General features: G+C 36.1%; 2 protein-coding genes across 2 annotated transcripts in view; both read right to left on the bottom strand.

Annotated features, from left to right (window-relative positions):
- Positions 1 to 9,662, bottom strand: part of LOC135102542 (equilibrative nucleoside transporter 1-like) — a 17,856-nt gene extending 8,194 nt beyond the window's left edge. The window contains exons 1-6 of the mRNA XM_064007822.1: positions 9,590 to 9,662; positions 8,546 to 8,658; positions 7,960 to 7,996; positions 7,163 to 7,223; positions 5,967 to 6,078; positions 5,574 to 5,695 (exon numbers count right to left, since the gene is read on the bottom strand). Coding sequence (XP_063863892.1) covers positions 5,574 to 5,695; positions 5,967 to 6,078; positions 7,163 to 7,223; positions 7,960 to 7,996; positions 8,546 to 8,658; positions 9,590 to 9,662 — 518 coding nt within the window. The remainder of the gene's footprint in view (positions 1 to 5,573; positions 5,696 to 5,966; positions 6,079 to 7,162; positions 7,224 to 7,959; positions 7,997 to 8,545; positions 8,659 to 9,589) is intronic.
- The window catches only part of LOC135102541 (equilibrative nucleoside transporter 1-like), a 20,280-nt gene continuing 4,090 nt past the window's right edge, over positions 7,414 to 23,603 (bottom strand). The window contains exons 2-9 of the mRNA XM_064007821.1: positions 21,627 to 21,738; positions 21,234 to 21,355; positions 13,813 to 13,894; positions 12,974 to 13,113; positions 12,469 to 12,614; positions 11,865 to 12,097; positions 11,442 to 11,655; positions 7,414 to 11,110 (exon numbers count right to left, since the gene is read on the bottom strand). Of these exons, the coding sequence (XP_063863891.1) occupies positions 10,962 to 11,110; positions 11,442 to 11,655; positions 11,865 to 12,097; positions 12,469 to 12,614; positions 12,974 to 13,113; positions 13,813 to 13,894; positions 21,234 to 21,355; positions 21,627 to 21,738 (1,198 nt within the window). The 3' untranslated portion in view covers positions 7,414 to 10,961. The remainder of the gene's footprint in view (positions 11,111 to 11,441; positions 11,656 to 11,864; positions 12,098 to 12,468; positions 12,615 to 12,973; positions 13,114 to 13,812; positions 13,895 to 21,233; positions 21,356 to 21,626; positions 21,739 to 23,603) is intronic.

The following is a 23,603-nucleotide window of genomic DNA, read 5'->3' as shown; positions in this document are numbered from 1 at the left end:
GTTTATATGTAGATGTATATCTTAAGGTGATAATATATTCAGAAATTTCAATATATACACACCATTCTAAAATCAAAGGTACTGAAATTTAACCTAAGCAAAAATGGAGTCTTTCCTTTCTCCAAGCAGGTGAAGTAACCCCAATATAACTAAGCAAGCATCTGGTGCAAATAAATAAATATATAAATAAATATGATAATAAGTAAATCAAATAAACAAAAGAAAATTAACTGTGTAAGGAAAAAGTGAAGATATGGTCACATCCAATAGGACAGTCCACTAATTTGAGTACCAATCTTTTAAAAGCCTCCTGTAATTATTGCTTTATCACATAAGAATTAACAAAAATAAAGCTCCTCGATGGTTCTACTAATTATATGAATGACAAGCATTTTGACTGAATGCTCAGAACGATCAGTATACTAATGATTTTTGTCCTTTGTGTCACAGCAGCAAATCTTTTGTACAAGTATGCGGTTTATGTTTTTTACTTGAGACACTATTTGGGTAATATCATAATGCAGTAATGCTTCGTCTAGCAAGTCCTCGTAAGAATATGATGAGTACTGATTGAAAAAAAAAAAAAGAAAGAAAGAAAACCCCAGCCGAACCTACATGCCCCGACATAACGCACTGATGTTCCGAACTCCCGATTCTTCTCATCATATCCACCAAAACAGTGTGAGAAGTCCTGAACTTCATCACAACCATGGAAGAAACCTTTATCAGACTGTTTGCACTTGCGCTAGTGCTGGCAAAGGTGACTCCAAGAATTCTATCTCCACACGAATTAGTGACCTGTCTTATTGGACTGCAAAGGAAGAGGATGCAGCTAACAATTCTAAAAAGATTGATAATATTTGCATTTTAAATTTCAAATTGGACAGCCTATTGGGTTTATTTACACTAGAAATAATGTCTTTCCTTACGAGAGAGAGAGAGAGAGAGAGAGAGAGAGAGAGAGAGAGAGAGAGAGAGAGAGAGAGAGAGAGAGAGAGAGAGAGAGAGAGAGAGAGATGCTTTACACCTATTAAAATCTTTAACATCACTTATGCTGCAAATAATTATTTAGCCATAGCACTCAGCCAAAAATTTGATAGAAGAGCAGGAATTTAACAATTAAATGAGTACCTTTATAGAAATTGGTGCAAGCATTACAGTTAGATAAGTCATGCTTAATACAATGTTTGGTTTTTGCATGCAGCATAGTTTCATGAATACTAGGCTTATAAAAGTGAAAGATGCATTGCTAATGATGAAAAGATACATATATTAAATTGCTACCAGCTACTGAAATGAACAAATTGAACTAGACATTACTCACATTGACTTTCATCGTTGTCATAGAGTTCAAGTAAGGTTTCCATATATAGAGGAACTGCTTTTCTTTTTTTGAGAATGGCAATTATTGAATGTAAGAGAGCACAAAGGATAAAACGAGGAATAGGGGAAGGAGAAAAAGGGAGAGAAGAGAAGAGAAGAGAGAAGAACACAGGAACAAGAAATAACAACAAATTAAAGAAAAGAGAGAAAAAAAACGAGGAGGAAAACATAACAAGGAAATAAAACAAAAGAAAGTGGCTCACAGCAAGAAAATGTTGCTTACATAAGAGCAGGTATTTTTAAACAACACCAGTAAAGAAGTCTCTGAAATATAAAAAAAAGATAAATCAAGCGTACAAATATCACATACCTTATCTAACTCAGGATCTTTTTTCATCCAATATAGAGCAAGCCACTGTCTATGTCTCTCTAATGACTCATCATCTTCTGAATGGGGCCTTGGTGGAAGGTAAGCCTTTACTCCACACATCAGTGGACACGTAGTCTCTTTTGGCGCTATGCAAGGGATCTTCTTTTTCCTTGACGTCACCTCAGTCACTGAGGAATCCTGCCTCTTTCTTGAATTCTGAAACTTGCGCTGGATGCGCAATTTCCATTGCAGCTGCAATTCATGCTCCTCGAGATCACTGTTTCTCAGGATGGCAGGAAATGATGTCAAAACAGCATTTGCCATATTCATATACTGTTCTGATGTTGGATGGCTGAAATATGATAATGATAATAATAATAATAATAATAATAATAATAATAATAATAATAATAATAATAATAATAACATATTATTAATAATAATGGCACAATACCTTGATATGTAATAATGATGATAACAATAATAATGATAATATCAATCTAGCTAACTATAAAGATGGCTTAACTCCTTTTATTATATTATTATTTATTATTATTATTATTATTATTATTATTATTGTTGTTGTTGTTCTTCTTCTTAACAATCATCTAATTGTGCTTTTGTCCCAGTGAAATTGGCAGATAGTGGGTACACTATCTGAATAGTACACTCAAAGGTGGTTTCACACCTATCAGTGCCTTATTAGTATCGGATAGGTTTAGTGTCAGTGATATGCACACATATCCTTTCAGACGTGGAGTTGGCTATGATTGTCATAATTCTTGATGAAGAGCAAGATGCTTGCTTAACAAAAAATAAAGAAAAGAAAAGTGGGTACATGAAACGTGGAAGAAAAAGAGAAACTGAAGGAGATTTTGCTACTCTGTATGAGGAATTAATTAATGATGAAACAAAAATTTTCCAGTACTTAAGAATGTCCAAAAACTGTTTGATGACATTGCTCAGTGATGTGTGGTGTGGTGTGGTATGGTGTGGTGTGTTATGATGTGGTGTGGTGTGATGTGGTGTGTTGTGGTAAGTATAATGTACAATGTGATTAATTACATCAATTAAAAAGAGTATTTATCACCATTTCAATTTCTTCTATTTTATTTCAAACACTTGTCCGACATCCGTGAAAATTTTTAAAATACCAGTGACGACGATATTCCATTTCACGGAACGCAGACGTAACAATCACTTCAGTCAAAACACGGTACTTCGCTGGACGTGTGTAAATGCTTCCGCTGAATTCCAAAATGAAGAATTTTTTTTTTACTGACACTGAAGCACTGAACAGCACGGAACGAATACGGCACTGATGTGTGTGAAGCGACCTTAACCCGTATCCCTCTGGAGGCACATTCCTGAAGTCTGGTAATGTTTCGGCCCATTTACTCTTGTAGCGGTTAGGTTAGGTTAGATTAAGTTACGTATAGGTAATTTTGTGCGAGAATCTCAATGAGACTATTTTAGAGAGAATCCTACAGTTAGTTTTGGAGCTACAGCCTAGTGTCCGTACAGGCTGGCAGACGACTCCTTCCAGACTTCAGGAATATGCATTCTGGCCCTTCACAAGAACTGACATCAGATCCCGGTATGAACACAGGCAGTGCATCCCATGTTCTTTTGTCCCTCTTCTCATTGCCTCCCCATTATATATATATATATATATATATATATATATATATATATATATATATATATATATATATATATATATATATATCACTCAACATCCCTACAAGCAACAAAACTTACCAAAACACACTCAAAATACACTCAAAACATCCAAAACACAACCAAAACACATCACACCCCCCCCAAAATACCCACTACACTCACCTAAACACAACCAAATATTGAATATTCACTCAAAACACCCCATAACATCTAAAAACATCCAAATAACCCACCCCAACCACGCTAAATTTATTCAAAACACACTCAAAGCACCCCAATATACCTAAAACTCATCCAAACACACTCAAAAGATTTAAAACACCCAAAATACACTACAACACCCCAAAACTCATCAAACACACCCAAAACACATCAAAACATCCAAAACACACTTAAAGCACCACTCAACACCACAATCACGCCACAAACACACCCTTAAAGACCCAAAACTACTTGCACACAATCAAATACACCTCAAAAGACCCGACACACACACCCAAACTCACCAAAACACTTAAAACAGAAAATAAACCCAAAACAAACTCACTACACCTCAATATACCCCCAAACACACCCATAACACACAAAAACATCCCACAATATACTCAAAACACCCCACACGACTCAAACCACTTACAATATAACTAAAAACATCCTAAACCACATTTAAAACACCCAAAATTCACCCAAAACACAATGATAACAGCAAATATACACCCAAAACACACCTAAACACCACCAAAACACACTCTAAACACCCCACAACATTCCTACATACATCCTAAACACGTAAAACACCCAAAACACACCAAATATTACAGAGAACTGCAGCGCAGCAAGGGAAACTAAGCTAAATATTGTTTAACTGTTTTGCCTCCTCCTCCATTTCTTTTTATTTCTTCCTTCTCCTCTTTCATTTCTCTTATTTTCTTCCTTCTACTACAACTATCTACACGCCTGACTTTAGAAACAGCTGGAAACACTTGGAAAACACTGGAAATTACGGTAAATATTGAGGAGACACTGGAGCAGACCGAGTCCCGAATCCCTGATGACGTCACAGGCGAGGTGCCGGCGCCCCGCTGCCATACGTACGTAACTTATTTCATTTTGAAATTGACCCATAGAAAAAATGAAGCTAGGCTCGAATGCATTATATATTCTGACTTGACAATTACTTTAATTAATATTCACAATATCAAAACACCTCCAGTCTCAGTAGTTATAAAGAAATATTATGTGAAATATGGAAAAAGTGTTGGAAATTTTGACACCATTAAAAACACTGAAAAGTCCACCTATTCCACTTTACACTGGTAAAAAAACATTTTAAAAAATCTGAACTATTTTATAAAATAATGCACACTTAGTTACAAGCTATAATAAAAAAATAAAGAAGCTAAAAAATGACAAAATAACCACTTTCAACGGGACAATAAGCCTATTCAAATTCCACATACTTAACTCAACAGGAACGCAACATACTTTAAAAATCATAAACGATTTTTTGAAACAATAAAATCTTCATTAAAGCCTCAAACAAAAAAGCCAAAAACCAGGCTGGGTAAATTTCACCGTACAAACTGCCCCTTATTTACATAAAAAAAACAACACCAAATTCAGCACATTTACTTAACTGAAGCAAGAAAAACACTTCAAAAGCAACGAAATATTTTTAGAAACCATAAAATCTTACTATAGAAGCCAAATAAATTAATTCAGAAAAATTTAAAAAAATATTGGAACCAACAAGCCGGAACAGGTGCCAGTCCATCATGGCGGCCCTCGGCGGCGACCTCAGTGGGAGAGCCGGCGGCCATGTTGCCTTATTTATTCCTATATAACACCAAAACCAGGCAATGACGGATATATCTGACCAGCGGATATGAAGGCTAGACATATGGATCCATCTTGTGATATGTTAGGCTTACAATAAATGAGAGACGAGGCAAATAATGGCTAATAACACAGCTGACAGCTTGTTTACATATTGGCGAACATTAAATATTTGAATAAATTTCCAACTCTTTCCAGACTCAGACGTAAACAAAACCTAAATATAAATAATTAACCCCTAAAGAAACTAAATAACGAATAATGAATCCTAAATAAACGAATACAAGATATTACAGGGAGGATTAGGGTGTTGTGAAGGCAGTAAGGCTGACTGAGGAGAGACTGGCCCTGCTGGACTCACCTTACGTACTCGTGCCTCTCTGGTGATGCTTGACGGTGCTTGGTGCAGGAAGAAGATGTCGGGAAGACGGAAACACTGGATATGAAGGCTAGACATGTGGATCCATCTTGTGATATGTTAGGCTTACAATAAATGAGAGACGAGGCAAATAATGGCTAATAACACAGCTGACAGCTTGTTTACATATTGGCGAACATTAAATATTTGAATAAATTTCCAACTCTTTCCAGACTCAGACGTAAACAAAACCTAAATATAAATAATTAACCCCTAAAGAAACTAAATAACGAATAATGAATCCTAAATAAACGAATACAAGACATTACAGGGAGGATTAGGGTGTTGTGAAGGCAGTAAGGCTGACTGAGGAGAGACTGGCCCTGCTGGACTCACCTTACGTACTCGTGCCTCTCTGGTGATGCTTGACGGTGCTTGGTGCAGGAAGAAGATGTCGGGATGACGGAAACACTGGTTAATAGAGCGTGTAGGGCAAGATTGACCAGTGCTGACCAAAACACTGCAGCCAGCCAGCCGCTCGCCGTGGTAACTCCCCAGCGCCACCTGTCACTGATCCAACACCCACCCACCCACACACACGCACACACACACACACACACACACACAAAAGTTGACATGCTATCAAATAATATGTCAAATAATATAAATATCCTCACTTCCTGACTCTCCTTTCCCCACTCCACCCCCGATAAGTGATTATGAACGCAATCTTCACTCAATGCGGCACCGTGTCACCGCAGCAAACACGAACCAGGGTAGAATAGGCTCAACTGAAATGCTCCTACTCTCTCTCTCTCTCTCTCTCTCTCTCTTCTCACGACTGTTTTTCAAAGCTATAAAGATGATTATCAGGGTTTTCAATGCTGTTTCTCCTGTTATTAATGTACAAATGTTGTTAATCTGTCAATAAAACCGTAAAAATACCCTTGAAGACCTGTGCAACTACTGACAGAGAAAGAGAGAGAGAGAGAGAGAGAGGCATTATCTGTGGAGCTGAATATATTTGGAAGCAGATTTATGCATTTTTGTACCTCAATTCTGTATATATATATATATATATATATATATATATATATATATATATATATATATATATATATATATATATATATATATATATATATACGAGTATATGCCAATGTTTTTGGTACAAGAGGCAGTTATAAACTGGCACTAAATTAATAATTTAGAATATAGTGTAAGGCAATTAGTTTTAATTTTGATTTCCATTGCTTTATCAAATATTACATTAAAGAAGAGCTTTATGATAATATATCTGTGTATGTGTGTATGTGTGCTTATTCCTGACATATAATAAGGGAACTGTGCTCAAACTGTCCCATCTCCCATACCTAGAAGTAATAAACCTTTCCTTAGTCATGAATACTTCTTGCATTGATCACTCTCATCTAAGTCATTCCAAATGTTTGTAGGGGAAACTATGCTTCTTGATGTCACTCCTACAAGTGGTCCTCTTCAGCTTTCTTTCTTTTCCCCTTGTGTGTGTGTGTGTGTGTGTGTGTAGCAGGGGATGGCTTCCCTGAGTTACTGAAAAAGGCCAACTTTCTGACACATGGACGGTGAGCTTCCTGAGCACCTGCCTAAGTCCACTGGAATAATGCACTCTTATACCTGTGGCAGGCAGCTGAATGTGTCAGCTCACTACAGATCTATTTATCTATAATTGTGTTATATATTAAAGCTATGCTGAAATTCAAGCATTTCTTGACATAAACAAGTTTCTGCTTAATATGCAAAGCTTGTAAATTTTCTGGGAAGGAGAAAATTCAGTTACAGGTAAAAATTGCACTAAAAACAAACATTTGACAAAGTGATGGTTTTAATTACTTGGCTCACATGGAACTAATGGATAATAGACCCAGCCTTCTACAAAGATCATAATACAAACAGTATTTTGCCAACAAAAACAAATGCTGTGCCATGACATGAATTATTTAGTATCATAAGTGCAAATTAACAGTTTCATAAAAAAAATATATATATATAACACTATGACTAAAATGTGATGTGCATTTTTATACAATACTGATATACTGAGCTCTGAAAACCAGTTTTCATGATAACATTCAAAGCAGATTGATTCAAAGACTTTTCTGTTATGTAATCTACTTTTTATTTCTTACATACCATGAAAAATTACAAACTCTAATGTCATGTTAATGGATCACACTGCAAAGCTTGTTTGGCTTGTATAATTTAGTCCTCTCTCCTGAAGTCTGGATCCCAACACTCTTTTTGCTAGAGAAACATGATGGTGGTAATACCAACAGTGGTAGTGATGATGATCAATATGATGATGATGATGATAAATGATCATGACAGTTAACTAAAAAAAAGTTATCCCTACCTTTGACAACTTTGGTGGTATGCTTTGTCAAGGCTATCTATTGAGAGCCATTTTGTGTACTTCATGTACAGCTACACATCTAAATCACCTTATTCATACTGTGAAATGCACATCATTGTCATGAGTAAACAATAATACAATGATGAGTATTATGTAATTCAATAGCATTACAAAATTCAACATTTCATCACATTATGTATTAATATTTCAAGTTCTTGAAAACATTATCTTTCACACCTTTGCCTGTTTACCTTTCCGTGTGTGGCAAAGATTTGTAGATTATCTCTAATCTATTGTTGGGGGTGCATGCATGCATGCACATATATGCAGGCACACACACACACACACACACACACACACACACACACACACACACACACACACACACACACACACACACACACACTGCAAAGTGTAGTAGTCAGCACGCTTGGCTCACAACTGAGAAGGCTTGGGTTCAAGTCCTGGGTGTGGCAAGGCAGACAGTCAAGCTGTAGCCCCTATTCATTTGGCAGGAAGTATGTACAGGATGTAATCCAAGGAGTCTGTCCTTGCTGTCCTGGTGTATGAGTGGTCTCAGTCCTACCCAAAGATTGGTCATTGGTCGAGCTCTTTCTGTAGGAGAGTGGCTAGCTGGGTGACCAGCAGATGACCATAGGTGAATGACAGAAGGGCAAGAATGTTTGTCTTCCACTCTTGCTGGGTTGCAAGGCCACAACTCTTGGCTTACACCTTGTACCTATTCTCTGCTAAGTGACCAGGGTTTACAACATTTAAAACTTAAGCGATGGGCATTTAGTGGTGGAATCTCTTCTAATAACAGGCATTTTTAAGAGAAAAATCACTCTCATTCTTAAGAGTTATTATGAGCGAAGTGAAGTTTACTATAGAGGTTACCATTTTATTTTGAGCAGCCTGGTCTGGCCCAGCCCGACAATAATACTATTCAAATGCTAATATCTCTGGAACTGTGCAGCCGATCATAACGAAATTAACACCATATGATAGCACAACTCTATCAATTTTATATGATATAGCTTTCATCTTTTCTATTGGTTGAAGTCAATGGGTAACTTGCAAATAGTAGAAAGGTGTCAAAAATGTAATTTGGTCATTTTCCTGCAATTTTAACCAACTTTCTTTTTGTCTCAACAAGAGCAGACACATATTATTGAGTGCAGAATGAAATTTCCTATCCAACGGTATACAGCAGAACCATTGCGTTCTTGCAGACTTTTGAGCTAGAGTGAATTGAATATCAGGCTTCGCTCGTTAATCGCCTTCCAGCCATTTTACTGGTATTTCCTTTAATACAGATCAAAGAATGATGAAACTTAGAGCATAAAAAGTGCCTATCCTTCTCCTTTCTAATGGTGTTTTTGTCTGACTTGTTATCTTAGTTCAGCTGGAAGTAAAGGTCGAATAACAATGTATCAGCCACTTTACAACAGTGGTTGTCGTTATGAGTTTGTTACACTGGATATAGCACTGGCTACAGCTCGTGCACCTGCAGCTTCTATCTTGTCTTATCCCCTCTGTCCCTCACCACTCTCCCCACATCTTAAAAGGAATGTTCTTCCATTGTGCCCAGAAGTTCCATGAATGTGATTCCTTGCCTAATAGCACTTACTGGGAGTGGGCAAAATTGGCTTACATTTGCGCTGGGCCATGTATTGGGATGAGGGCAAATCACTTCCTTCCATGATTCTTACTTTGTATGGACTACCAGATGGAAGATCATGAAAAAGTGGTAGGGAGCAGCTTTATAAGTGTTACCAAATAAAGCTCAAAACATTTCTCTTTTGCCTCTGCTTGATTTAAACCAGGAAAATTATTTGGCACACATATGCATCACATGTCAAAGCCCTGAGATGCACACCACTGCATCACCCATCACTTAGGAGTTAAGGAGACAACCTTACTTTGTCTCCAGCCAGCTGAGGATTAAAACTCAATCTCTCTTGAGTATGAGCCGAGCATGCTTGCCACATCACCGGGCTACATGATATAAATACATAAAAAGTCCATTGAAATTCATGTAAAAATAAGTCATGCAATTTTTCCTCTAAACAGAATTAATTTTCACTGTATAAAAAGGAGGTAGGGCATTACACTGATTCTTAAATACATAAGGAAATTTGGTATTTATTTACGTTCTGTGAAGGTGAAATATTACAAGGAATAAAGTAAAGAAAAGGAAAGAACTCTGAATGTTTTCCCTGTTCACCTCTACTGTATCTCGTGAACTTCATCATCTATATATAAAGAAATATGCCCATTTAACAGCAGCAAATCTTACCTGTTCCATTGGTTAGATCCTTTCATTCTGAGTATTTTGACTCCTATTTATATGCACCACAAATTCATTATAATGCTATGGATGGTGGGAGGTGGGCAAAGAAAAAAATATTGATCTGCTGTGAAAATTATTTGTAGATTCATCGAGAACACCATAATCTACCAGAAAAAAAAAATTATCTGCCATTGTGAGATGGGCAATTTTCTTAATACTTGCTAGTAAAAATTCCTTGAATTTTTATCATTTAGAGCTCAATGGCTATTCTAACCTCAGTACAAATAAGCATACATGGGTGATTTGATCAGCCCACAATAGTCATCGCCATGTACCACAAGGAAGTTGAGTTCTTAGCTAATTAGAGCAAAGGCAAATGATGAGAGGCCTCCTGTCAGCAGGCCCAGGCCCAGCATGGCTGCCATCATGCTGCTGGCCACCTCAGCCTTGTCCTCTGTCACAAGCCTTTCATTATCACATCAAAACAAAACCCTTATTTTCAATCTTACTGCCGTTGTTGCTGAATGAAGAGGCAGGATAAAATATAAAAGTGACTATAAAAACTAAATGAGAAAGTTTTCAACTGTGTCTCTCACACTTTATTTACTCAGATATCTTTTCTTCACTATGTTCATTATCTTTATTCTTTACCAGTTCTGATGCCTTACGATGCCTTCGTATATCATGTCATATCAGAACACTACACATCTTACAAGTTACTCCATCTAGTCTGAAGACCATAAAACAATGTCAATGAAGGTAAGACACTCACCCACATCATAAACCCAGCCACTTGACGTCCAATGTAGTCACCAACATTGAACAAAAGGAAGGTAACAACTGGCTGGAAATACACCTCTAAAATAACAAAAAAATAAAATGTATTATTTTTTATTCTTATGAAAACTGACTTCAAATAATCAAGAAAATCATCATGTACTTTACTGTGATGAAGAAATATATATATATATATATATATATATATATATATATATATATATATATATATATATATATATATATATATATATACTCGTATATATATATATATAAAGTAATTTCCATGAAGGACATTAGAAAAATAGGTACATCACTCATTTCTCTAGATTGTACCACTCTTAGGAAATAGTTATTTATAGATATCTAACAAATTTTAAATAAGACAAAATACAATAAATCTAATACATACGTGACCAAGTTTCATCTTCTGCAGTGGAAATAATTTTGACACACAGAGCTGGAAAGGCACCAAGTGTGACAGCAAATACACCCCACACGGATACTCCCAGTGGCCAAATCTCCTTAAATATCTGGACCTGCTCACTAAAGGTCCTTTCAGCTTGAGGGGCATCATCAGATCCTTTTTCAGGCTTTTGGCAATTGGTATAGTGCTTGTAGAAATCCTGGAAGACAATTGCTTGAATGACCAACTGACTGACTGACTTACTGATAGGTATTAAATAACTTAAGTTTTCATAGTGTGAAATCTTCTCTTATAAATGCATACTCTGAGCTTAGACAAAATACACTTACTGTAAACAAAAACTTGAAATGCTATACTTGTACACTCATAACACATTATTTCCACAAAGAAAAAAGTAATTTTACTTACTGTTTTTGACATGAATAAATAAGCCAGCAGAGTGAAAATCATGACGATGACAGCAATCATGAAGTAAATGAATGCAGAATTTTCATCCTTTGCTCCCACTGAGAGAGATACAATCCGTGCACCTGAAGCAAACACACCTCCAAGGGCCTGGCCTGACACCACAGCAGTTATGTACTTCTCGGGAAACATTCCTGCCACACCAAACAGGCCACCTTGAAAAATGGCACCAGCACCTGTGGATGATGTGGCATGGTAATACTGACACATATGTAGTGTTGATATGAATTACATAGATGATGCAAATAAATAGAGAAATAGATAAAATAATAGATGATGGTAAGTAAAGGTTGCATAGCACTGTCTACAATTTCATGCAGCATTTAAGTATTTCCATTTAAAAAAAATAAAATACATACTGTTACATAATGTCAAATTCATTCCAAATTGAGGATACATACTTTACAAAATTTTCAAATAAGAAATGTAAGTCTGCATATTTAGTTTCCTTCCATTAGAACTATAAGTGGTAACACATATGTGGCCCACCATCTGGCATGGCAATGTTTTTGATAACATGAAGTGTCTTCCCAACAGTCTCACTTACTGTTGATAAGGATGATGACAGTCATGGTTAGGGCGAAGAAGCCAATTTGCCACTCACTGGTATCCACTTGGGTGAATACAGTGGTGATGCAGAAAAGCAGGATCATTAACGTCAAGGAAGCCAGGAGCCTGATTCGCTGGGGGATCCTGTCAATCAGAAAAGAATGCATTTTTATGCACAGGTTTCATCACTCACAGCTGACACTGTAACTATCTATGCACATTACCTGAATAATATCTTAACACAGAAATGCAAACAATAGGGATATGATAACTTTATGCATGTCCAAAATCAAGCAATGAAATGAGTTTGAGATCTTTTTGTGAATCCCAGATATATAAAACAAAATTGGTAAAACTCTCAAAATTGTAGTATGTGAAAAGTTGAAAATTAATCATGATTACAAAATCTACAGCAGAACAATAATTACTCTACATTCATCTATACATTAAGGAATACTTTATACAACGTAAAGGAAAGCAAGAGCACTATGCCAGTTACTCACTTGTGACTGAAGAGTGCATTAATAAATAGGAATATAAAGTTGGGTATCTGAGAAAGGCAGACTTGCATGGGTGTGTACAAGTCTTGTAAATGCGTCCGTGTTCCATTGGCTGTTTTGTTTTCCAGCTTGAAATCCCAGTACTGAAAATTAATCAATATTGTAAATAGGATATCAGTGTTACTTCTGTACATGTAAGTCATACCACCCATGAATGTATGCATGAACTTAAGTAATGGTCTGCAAAGAGCACCACTGTTAATACAGAGAAGCTGATCTGAAAGTGGGTTAAATTAGCAATGAGAGGCCATCACTAAGGATTGTACCCTTGGCAGGACAATCACCATAACAGTATTCTCAATCATTCATCCTTTTTCTGGTAAACTCTCAAACTCCCTGCCTACTTCTATATTTTCTCCTTCCTAAAACTTAAATTCTTTCAAGAGGGAGGTTTTAAGACACTTATCCTCTAATTTTGAATGATTCTTTTGACCTTTCTTTAGGAACTGTCACTTCAGTATTTTTTTTTTCTTTTTCTTTTTTTTTTTTTTTTTTGACTTGGGGCCCCTCTTACATGTTCAACACATTACTAGTCAAACCAAGATTGCTATGACCAGAATGGACCTTGGTTAACTTTGAGTGCACTGTCGCTACAAATAAAAGAATTATCATACTACTATCACTTAATATCCAGTAGTGAGGAGACTGAATATTTCACCAATTAATGGAGAACAAAACAGAGGGACAATAACTCCTCTTAACTGTGACATGGAGGTCAGTAATAAGTGCATCAAGTAACTCCAAACCACCGAGAAAGTGAGTGTCAGAAGCTATGCACTTACTGATTGTGCAGTGATGAAGAAGTTCCATGGCAGCAGTGTTCCCAGACCCAACAACAGGAAACAGAAGTACACCAACCGGCCCCTGTAAAACAAGGATCACTGTATTAAGAATGGTACAGTGCTTTTATACATGGAAACAAATAGACAACATCTCAAAAATAATAATGTAATGAAAATGAGGTTGATTCACTTCCTGATCCTTAAAAGACAGATGAGAGAAAAAAAAAAAGGATGTATGGTTAATTCTGCCTTCCTGTAAAGTAGATGAGAGAGAGAGAGAGAGAGAGAGAGAGAGAGAGAGAGAGAGAGAGAGAGAGAGAGAGAGAGAGAGAGAGAGAGAGAGAGAGAGAGAGAGAGAGACTTACTTCTGGGTCCCTATTAAACCTATACAAGGAAAAAGGGAAAAGTGGTATATTTAATCACTGTACATATTAGAAGTGTTCCAAAGGTTGTAAAACCAATTTATTTCCTGAGCTGCCTTGATACTTGTCTCTTAACCCTTTGACTGCTAATGGCACATGTAACTTTATTTTTAGCAACCACAGGTAATCTTGCTCATCAAAAATTAACCTACGATAAAAAAAAAAAAAAAAAAAAATGATGATACCTTTCACTTGTGAGTGTAGTTTTTCAAAATCCTCATTTAAACATATAAGAGACTATAATATCAAGGTAAGCTGTACTAATCAAAGCAGTCACAATCTTAATGCACTTTACATAGTCATATTGTATCATTATCAACTTGACCTCTGTGTTATGAGTGGCTCTCCTATCTACCTCTTTTGTCTGTATTCAGAAATGCATTGCTCTTTCACCATCACCTTTTTCTCAGAAGCCACAGAGATAATTAGCTGAATTCTGAAGTGTTCCTCTGTTAATAGAGTAGAAATCTTGTTAATCTGTCCCTAGAACCTTAACCTAAACTAGCCAGGGGCTGTGCCCCCCTGGACCCTCTCTGGGATACTAATCTAACTTCACTTAACCTAACCTATCCTACAGGATCGAGTCCAGGGAATTTTTTTGGGGGTAGTGCCCATGCCTGTTTCAAAAACTATGGATTTCCCACGGAAACTCAGAGATAAAGTTTCTTAGAATCCAGTAAGATACTATGCAAAAATCATATTCCCAGTGTTGTAGAGTATGATGGTTTACATCATGCTCTACAACATCATACACTACCTACTCAACTACAAACTGTTACGTTACCACAATTTATTTATTTTTTTCATTATTGTTTGTCTTACTCCTCAATCAGTGATTATCTTCACTTTCAGTAACTCTCTATCATTTTATCACTATCTTCACCACATCCTACTTTCACCACAATTTCATTGCTTCTGGAATGAGTTCTGGCCATTAATACTTTGTGATAGTAAACCAAGTAAGAGCATAAGTAGTTACAAGATCATTCGCCAACACATGCCAATGTGTCTCTATATGTTTACCTATCATCCTTGTCTATAAATGTTTTCTAATCCTCTCTTAAAGCCCTCTATCGACTCTGCACTAACACTATAACTGAATATATTCAAGTTATCCATCTATTTGAGAACCTGGCTCTTCGTACTTCTTTCCACGATCTAATTTTATCTAGCTTGGTCCTTTTATTTTCTTAAACTAAAATAGTTGCCACAATTTTTTGGATGTTCAATATTAAACACATAAAGCCCTGCTACCAATGAGACTACAGCCACAGAAATACATGTTGGTTCAGCTACAGGTGCACCATCAAATACACACTAGACTGCCCTGTTCTTAGTTCTTCTTCTGGTACCTTAAGGAAGAAATAATAATGAAAACATTAATAACATTTTGACATTAAAATAAAGTTTATAAGTAGATGTATATCTTAAGGTGATAATATATTCAGAAATTTCAATATATACACACCATTCTAAAATCAAAGGTACTGAAATTTAACCTAAGCAAAAATGGAGTCTTTCCTTTCTCCAAGCAGGTGAAGTAACCCCAATATAACTAAGCAAGCATCTGGTGCAAATAAATAAATATATAAATAAATATGATAATAAGTAAATCAAATAAACAAAAGAAAATTAACTGTGTAAGGAAAAAGTGAAGATATGGTCACATCCAATAGGACAGTCCACTAATTTGAGTACCAATCTTTTAAAAGCCTCCTGTAATTATTGCTTTATCACATAAGAATTAACAAAAATAAAGCTCCTCGATGGTTCTACTAATTATATGAATGACAAGCATTTTGACTGAATGCTCAGAACGATCAGTATACTAATGATTTTTGTCCTTTGTGTCACAGCAGCAAATCTTTTGTACAAGTATGCGGTTTATGTTTTTTACTTGAGACACTATTTGGGTAATATCATAATGCAGTAATGCTTCGTCTAGCAAGTCCTCGTAAGAATATGATGAGTACTGATTGAAAAAAAAAAAAAGAAAGAAAGAAAACCCCAGCCGAACCTACATGCCCCGACATAACGCACTGATGTTCCGAACTCCCGATTCTTCTCATCATATCCACCAAAACAGTGTGAGAAGTCCTGAACTTCATCACAACCATGGAAGAAACCTTTATCAGACTGTTTGCACTTGCGCTAGTGCTGGCAAAGGTGACTCCAAGAATTCTATCTCCACACGAATTAGTGACCTGTCTTATTGGACTGCAAAGGAAGAGGATGCAGCTAACAATTCTAAAAAGATTGATAATATTTGCATTTTAAATTTCAAATTGGACAGCCTATTGGGTTTATTTACACTAGAAATAATGTCTTTCCTTACGAGAGAGAGAGAGAGAGAGAGAGAGAGAGAGAGAGAGAGAGAGAGAGAGAGAGAGAGAGAGAGAGAGAGAGAGAGAGAGAGAGAGAGAGAGAGAGAGAGATGCTTTACACCTATTAAAATCTTTAACATCACTTATGCTGCAAATAATTATTTAGCCATAGCACTCAGCCAAAAATTTGATAGAAGAGCAGGAATTTAACAATTAAATGAGTACCTTTATAGAAATTGGTGCAAGCATTACAGTTAGATAAGTCATGCTTAATACAATGTTTGGTTTTTGCATGCAGCATAGTTTCATGAATACTAGGCTTATAAAAGTGAAAGATGCATTGCTAATGATGAAAAGATACATATATTAAATTGCTACCAGCTACTGAAATGAACAAATTGAACTAGACATTACTCACATTGACTTTCATCGTTGTCATAGAGTTCAAGTAAGGTTTCCATATATAGAGGAACTGCTTTTCTTTTTTTGAGAATGGCAATTATTGAATGTAAGAGAGCACAAAGGATAAAACGAGGAATAGGGGAAGGAGAAAAAGGGAGAGAAGAGAAGAGAAGAGAGAAGAACACAGGAACAAGAAATAACAACAAATTAAAGAAAAGAGAGAAAAAAAACGAGGAGGAAAACATAACAAGGAAATAAAACAAAAGAAAGTGGCTCACAGCAAGAAAATGTTGCTTACATAAGAGCAGGTATTTTTAAACAACACCAGTAAAGAAGTCTCTGAAATATAAAAAAAAGATAAATCAAGCGTACAAATATCACATACCTTATCTAACTCAGGATCTTTTTTCATCCAATATAGAGCAAGCCACTGTCTATGTCTCTCTAATGACTCATCATCTTCTGAATGGGGCCTTGGTGGAAGGTAAGCCTTTACTCCACACATCAGTGGACACGTAGTCTCTTTTGGCGCTATGCAAGGGATCTTCTTTTTCCTTGACGTCACCTCAGTCACTGAGGAATCCTGCCTCTTTCTTGAATTCTGAAACTTGCGCTGGATGCGCAATTTCCATTGCAGCTGCAATTCATGCTCCTCGAGATCACTGTTTCTCAGGATGGCAGGAAATGATGTCAAAACAGCATTTGCCATATTCATATACTGTTCTGATGTTGGATGGCTGAAATATGATAATGATAATAATAATAATAATAATAATAATAATAATAATAATAATAATAATAATAATAATAACATATTATTAATAATAATGGCACAATACCTTGATATGTAATAATGATGATAACAATAATAATGATAATATCAATCTAGCTAACTATAAAGATGGCTTAACTCCTTTTATTATATTATTATTTATTATTATTATTATTATTATTATTATTATTGTTGTTGTTGTTCTTCTTCTTAACAATCATCTAATTGTGCTTTTGTCCCAGTGAAATTGGCAGATAGTGGGTACACTATCTGAATAGTACACTCAAAGGTGGTTTCACACCTATCAGTGCCTTATTAGTATCGGATAGGTTTAGTGTCAGTGATATGCACACATATCCTTTCAGACGTGGAGTTGGCTATGATTGTCATAATTCTTGATGAAGAGCAAGATGCTTGCTTAACAAAAAATAAAGAAAAGAAAAGTGGGTACATGAAACGTGGAAGAAAAAGAGAAACTGAAGGAGATTTTGCTACTCTGTATGAGGAATTAATTAATGATGAAACAAAAATTTTCCAGTACTTAAGAATGTCCAAAAACTGTTTGATGACATTGCTCAGTGATGTGTGGTGTGGTGTGGTATGGTGTGGTGTGTTATGATGTGGTGTGGTGTGATGTGGTGTGTTGTGGTAAGTATAATGTACAATGTGATTAATTACATCAATTAAAAAGAGTATTTATCACCATTTCAATTTCTTCTATTTTATTTCAAACACTTGTCCGACATCCGTGAAAATTTTTAAAATACCAGTGACGACGATATTCCATTTCACGGAACGCAGACGTAACAATCACTTCAGTCAAAACACGGTACTTCGCTGGACGTGTGTAAATGCTTCCGCTGAATTCCAAAATGAAGAATTTTTTTTTTACTGACACTGAAGCACTGAACAGCACGGAACGAATACGGCACTGATGTGTGTGAAGCGACCTTAACCCGTATCCCTCTGGAGGCACATTCCTGAAGTCTGGTAATGTTTCGGCCCATTTACTCTTGTAGCGGTTAGGTTAGGTTAGATTAAGTTACGTATAGGTAATTTTGTGCGAGAATCTCAATGAGACTATTTTAGAGAGAATCCTACAGTTAGTTTTGGAGCTACAGCCTAGTGTCCGTACAGGCTGGCAGACGACTCCTTCCAGACTTCAGGAATATGCATTCTGGCCCTTCACAAGAACTGACATCAGATCCCGGTATGAACACAGGCAGTGCATCCCATGTTCTTTTGTCCCTCTTCTCATTGCCTCCCCATTATATATATATATATATATATATATATATATATATATATATATATATATATATATATATATATATATATATATATATATATCACTCAACATCCCTACAAGCAACAAAACTTACCAAAACACACTCAAAATACACTCAAAACATCCAAAACACAACCAAAACACATCACACCCCCCCCAAAATACCCACTACACTCACCTAAACACAACCAAATATTGAATATTCACTCAAAACACCCCATAACATCTAAAAACATCCAAATAACCCACCCCAACCACGCTAAATTTATTCAAAACACACTCAAAGCACCCCAATATACCTAAAACTCATCCAAACACACTCAAAAGATTTAAAACACCCAAAATACACTACAACACCCCAAAACTCATCAAACACACCCAAAACACATCAAAACATCCAAAACACACTTAAAGCACCACTCAACACCACAATCACGCCACAAACACACCCTTAAAGACCCAAAACTACTTGCACACAATCAAATACACCTCAAAAGACCCGACACACACACCCAAACTCACCAAAACACTTAAAACAGAAAATAAACCCAAAACAAACTCACTACACCTCAATATACCCCCAAACACACCCATAACACACAAAAACATCCCACAATATACTCAAAACACCCCACACGACTCAAACCACTTACAATATAACTAAAAACATCCTAAACCACATTTAAAACACCCAAAATTCACCCAAAACACAATGATAACAGCAAATATACACCCAAAACACACCTAAACACCACCAAAACACACTCTAAACACCCCACAACATTCCTACATACATCCTAAACACGTAAAACACCCAAAACACACCAAATATTACAGAGAACTGCAGCGCAGCAAGGGAAACTAAGCTAAATATTGTTTAACTGTTTTGCCTCCTCCTCCATTTCTTTTTATTTCTTCCTTCTCCTCTTTCATTTCTCTTATTTTCTTCCTTCTACTACAACTATCTACACGCCTGACTTTAGAAACAGCTGGAAACACTTGGAAAACACTGGAAATTACGGTAAATATTGAGGAGACACTGGAGCAGACCGAGTCCCGAATCCCTGATGACGTCACAGGCGAGGTGCCGGCGCCCCGCTGCCATACGTACGTAACTTATTTCATTTTGAAATTGACCCATAGAAAAAATGAAGCTAGGCTCGAATGCATTATATATTCTGACTTGACAATTACTTTAATTAATATTCACAATATCAAAACACCTCCAGTCTCAGTAGTTATAAAGAAATATTATGTGAAATATGGAAAAAGTGTTGGAAATTTTGACACCATTAAAAACACTGAAAAGTCCACCTATTCCACTTTACACTGGTAAAAAAACATTTTAAAAAATCTGAACTATTTTATAAAATAATGCACACTTAGTTACAAGCTATAATAAAAAAATAAAGAAGCTAAAAAATGACAAAATAACCACTTTCAACGGGACAATAAGCCTATTCAAATTCCACATACTTAACTCAACAGGAACGCAACATACTTTAAAAATCATAAACGATTTTTTGAAACAATAAAATCTTCATTAAAGCCTCAAACAAAAAAGCCAAAAACCAGGCTGGGTAAATTTCACCGTACAAACTGCCCCTTATTTACATAAAAAAAACAACACCAAATTCAGCACATTTACTTAACTGAAGCAAGAAAAACACTTCAAAAGCAACGAAATATTTTTAGAAACCATAAAATCTTACTATAGAAGCCAAATAAATTAATTCAGAAAAATTAAAAAAAATATTGGAACCAACAAGCCGGAACAGGTGCCAGTCCATCATGGCGGCCCTCGGCGGCGACCTCAGTGGGAGAGCCGGCGGCCATGTTGCCTTATTTATTCCTATATAACACCAAAACCAGGCAATGACGGATATATCTGACCAGCGGATATGAAGGCTAGACATGTGGATCCATCTTGTGATATGTTAGGCTTACAATAAATGAGAGACGAGGCAAATAATGGCTAATAACACAGCTGACAGCTTGTTTACATATTGGCGAACATTAAATATTTGAATAAATTTCCAACTCTTTCCAGACTCAGACGTAAACAAAACCTAAATATAAATAATTAACCCCTAAAGAAACTAAATAACGAATAATGAATCCTAAATAAACGAATACAAGATATTACAGGGAGGATTAGGGTGTTGTGAAGGCAGTAAGGCTGACTGAGGAGAGACTGGCCCTGCTGGACTCACCTTACGTACTCGTGCCTCTCTGGTGATGCTTGACGGTGCTTGGTGCAGGAAGAAGATGTCGGGAAGACGGAAACACTGGATATGAAGGCTAGACATGTGGATCCATCTTGTGATATGTTAGGCTTACAATAAATGAGAGACGAGGCAAATAATGGCTAATAACACAGCTGACAGCTTGTTTACATATTGGCGAACATTAAATATTTGAATAAATTTCCAACTCTTTCCAGACTCAGACGTAAACAAAACCTAAATATAAATAATTAACCCCTAAAGAAACTAAATAACGAATAATGAATCCTAAATAAACGAATACAAGACATTACAGGGAGGATTAGGGTGTTGTGAAGGCAGTAAGGCTGACTGAGGAGAGACTGGCCCTGCTGGACTCACCTTACGTACTCGTGCCTCTCTGGTGATGCTTGACGGTGCTTGGTGCAGGAAGAAGATGTCGGGAAGACGGAAACACTGGTTAATAGAGCGTGTAGGGCAAGATTGACCAGTGCTGACCAAAACACTGCAGCCAGCCAGCCGCTCGCCGTGGTAACTCCCCAGCGCCACCTGTCACTGATCCAACACCCACCCACCCACACACACGCACACACACACACACACACAAAAGTTGACATGCTATCAAATAATATGTCAAATAATATAAATATCCTCACTTCCTGACTCTCCTTTCCCCACTCCACCCCCGATAAGTGATTATGAACGCAATCTTCACTCAATGCGGCACCGTGTCACCGCAGCAAACACGAACCAGGGTAGAATAGGCTCAACTGAAATGCTCCTACTCTCTCTCTCTCTCTCTTCTCACGACTGTTTTTCAAAGCTATAAAGATGATTATCAGGGTTTTCAATGCTGTTTCTCCTGTTATTAATGTACAAATGTTGTTAATCTGTCAATAAAACCGTAAAAATACCCTTGAAGACCTGTGCAACTACTGACAGAGAAAGAGAGAGAGAGAGAGAGAGAGAGGCATTATGTGTGGAGCTGAATATATTTGGAAGCAGATTTATGCATTTTTGTACCTCAATTCTGTATATATATATATATATATATATATATATATATATATATATATATATATATATATATATATATATATATATATATATATATATATATATATATATATATATATATAATATATATTGAACTCTGTCTTTACTTCATTGAGTTTTACAAGTAGAGATCTTGTTTTTGAAGTGTTACCTTTGTCATACTTGACATTACTTGATTAATCACAGGTTTTGATGATTCATCCTTCCTAAATATTTTGTTTATACAGTGGAAAAATTTCATGCTTTGAAATACTGAGAAATTCATCCAATGGATTACGGAGAGAGAGAGAGAGAGAGAGAGAGAGAGAGAGAGAGAGAGAGAGAGAGATGCTTTACACCTATTAAAATCTTTAACATCACTTATGCTGCAAACAATTATTTAGCCATAGCACTCAGCCAAAAATTTGATAGAAGAGCAGGAATTTAACAATTAAATGAGTACCTTTATAGAAATTGGTGCAAGCATTACAGTTAGATAAGTCATGCTTAATACAATGTTTGGTTTTTGCATGCAGCATAGTTTCATGAATACTAGGCTTATAAAAGTGAAAGATGCATTGCTAATGATGAAAAGATACATATATTAAATTGCTACCAGCTACTGAAATGAACAAATTGAACTAGACATTACTCACATTGACTTTCATCGTGGTCATAGAGTTCAAGTAAGGTTTCCATATATAGAGGAACTGCTTTTCTTTTTTTGAGAATGGCAATTATTGAATGTAAGAGAGCACAAAGGAGAAAACGAGGAATAGGGGAAGGAGAAAAAGGGAGAGAAGAGAACAGAAGAGAGAAGAACACAGGAACAAGAAATAACAAGAAAATGACAGCTCTCCCGTAAATACTCTAAACTATATAATACACTTGGGAATTAATTCTAAAAATTAGTTTTTAATATCATTATCTTATGGTTGGCAACTGTGCGGAAGAGGGTCAATGTGAAAAATTAATCACAGGTTTTGATGATTCATCCTTCCTAAATATTTTGTTTATACAGTGGAAAAATTTCATGCTTTGAAATACTGAGAAATTCATCCAATGGATTACGGAGAGAGAGAGAGAGAGAGAGAGAGAGAGAGAGAGAGAGAGAGAGAGAGAGAGAGAGAGAGAGAATTTTACCAATCAGGTCATAATGATCACTATGCCCTAAGCCAGGTTTAGTCAACAATGACTGTCCCATCATTAAATGTGGCTTTCTATCTCCTTTTTAGATCATTTTTCTTAAAGTTTTCCATATAGCTTATCTTATTCCCTTCTTTTCTTGGAGCTTAGCTTCTTATTTCCAGTTTCATAGCATTC

The sequence above is a fragment of the Scylla paramamosain genome, chromosome 8 (assembly GCF_035594125.1).
Source record: "Scylla paramamosain isolate STU-SP2022 chromosome 8, ASM3559412v1, whole genome shotgun sequence".
In the NCBI taxonomy this organism is placed as follows: Eukaryota; Metazoa; Arthropoda; class Malacostraca; order Decapoda; family Portunidae; genus Scylla; species Scylla paramamosain.
This window is presented reverse-complemented; position numbering and strand designations above follow the sequence as displayed.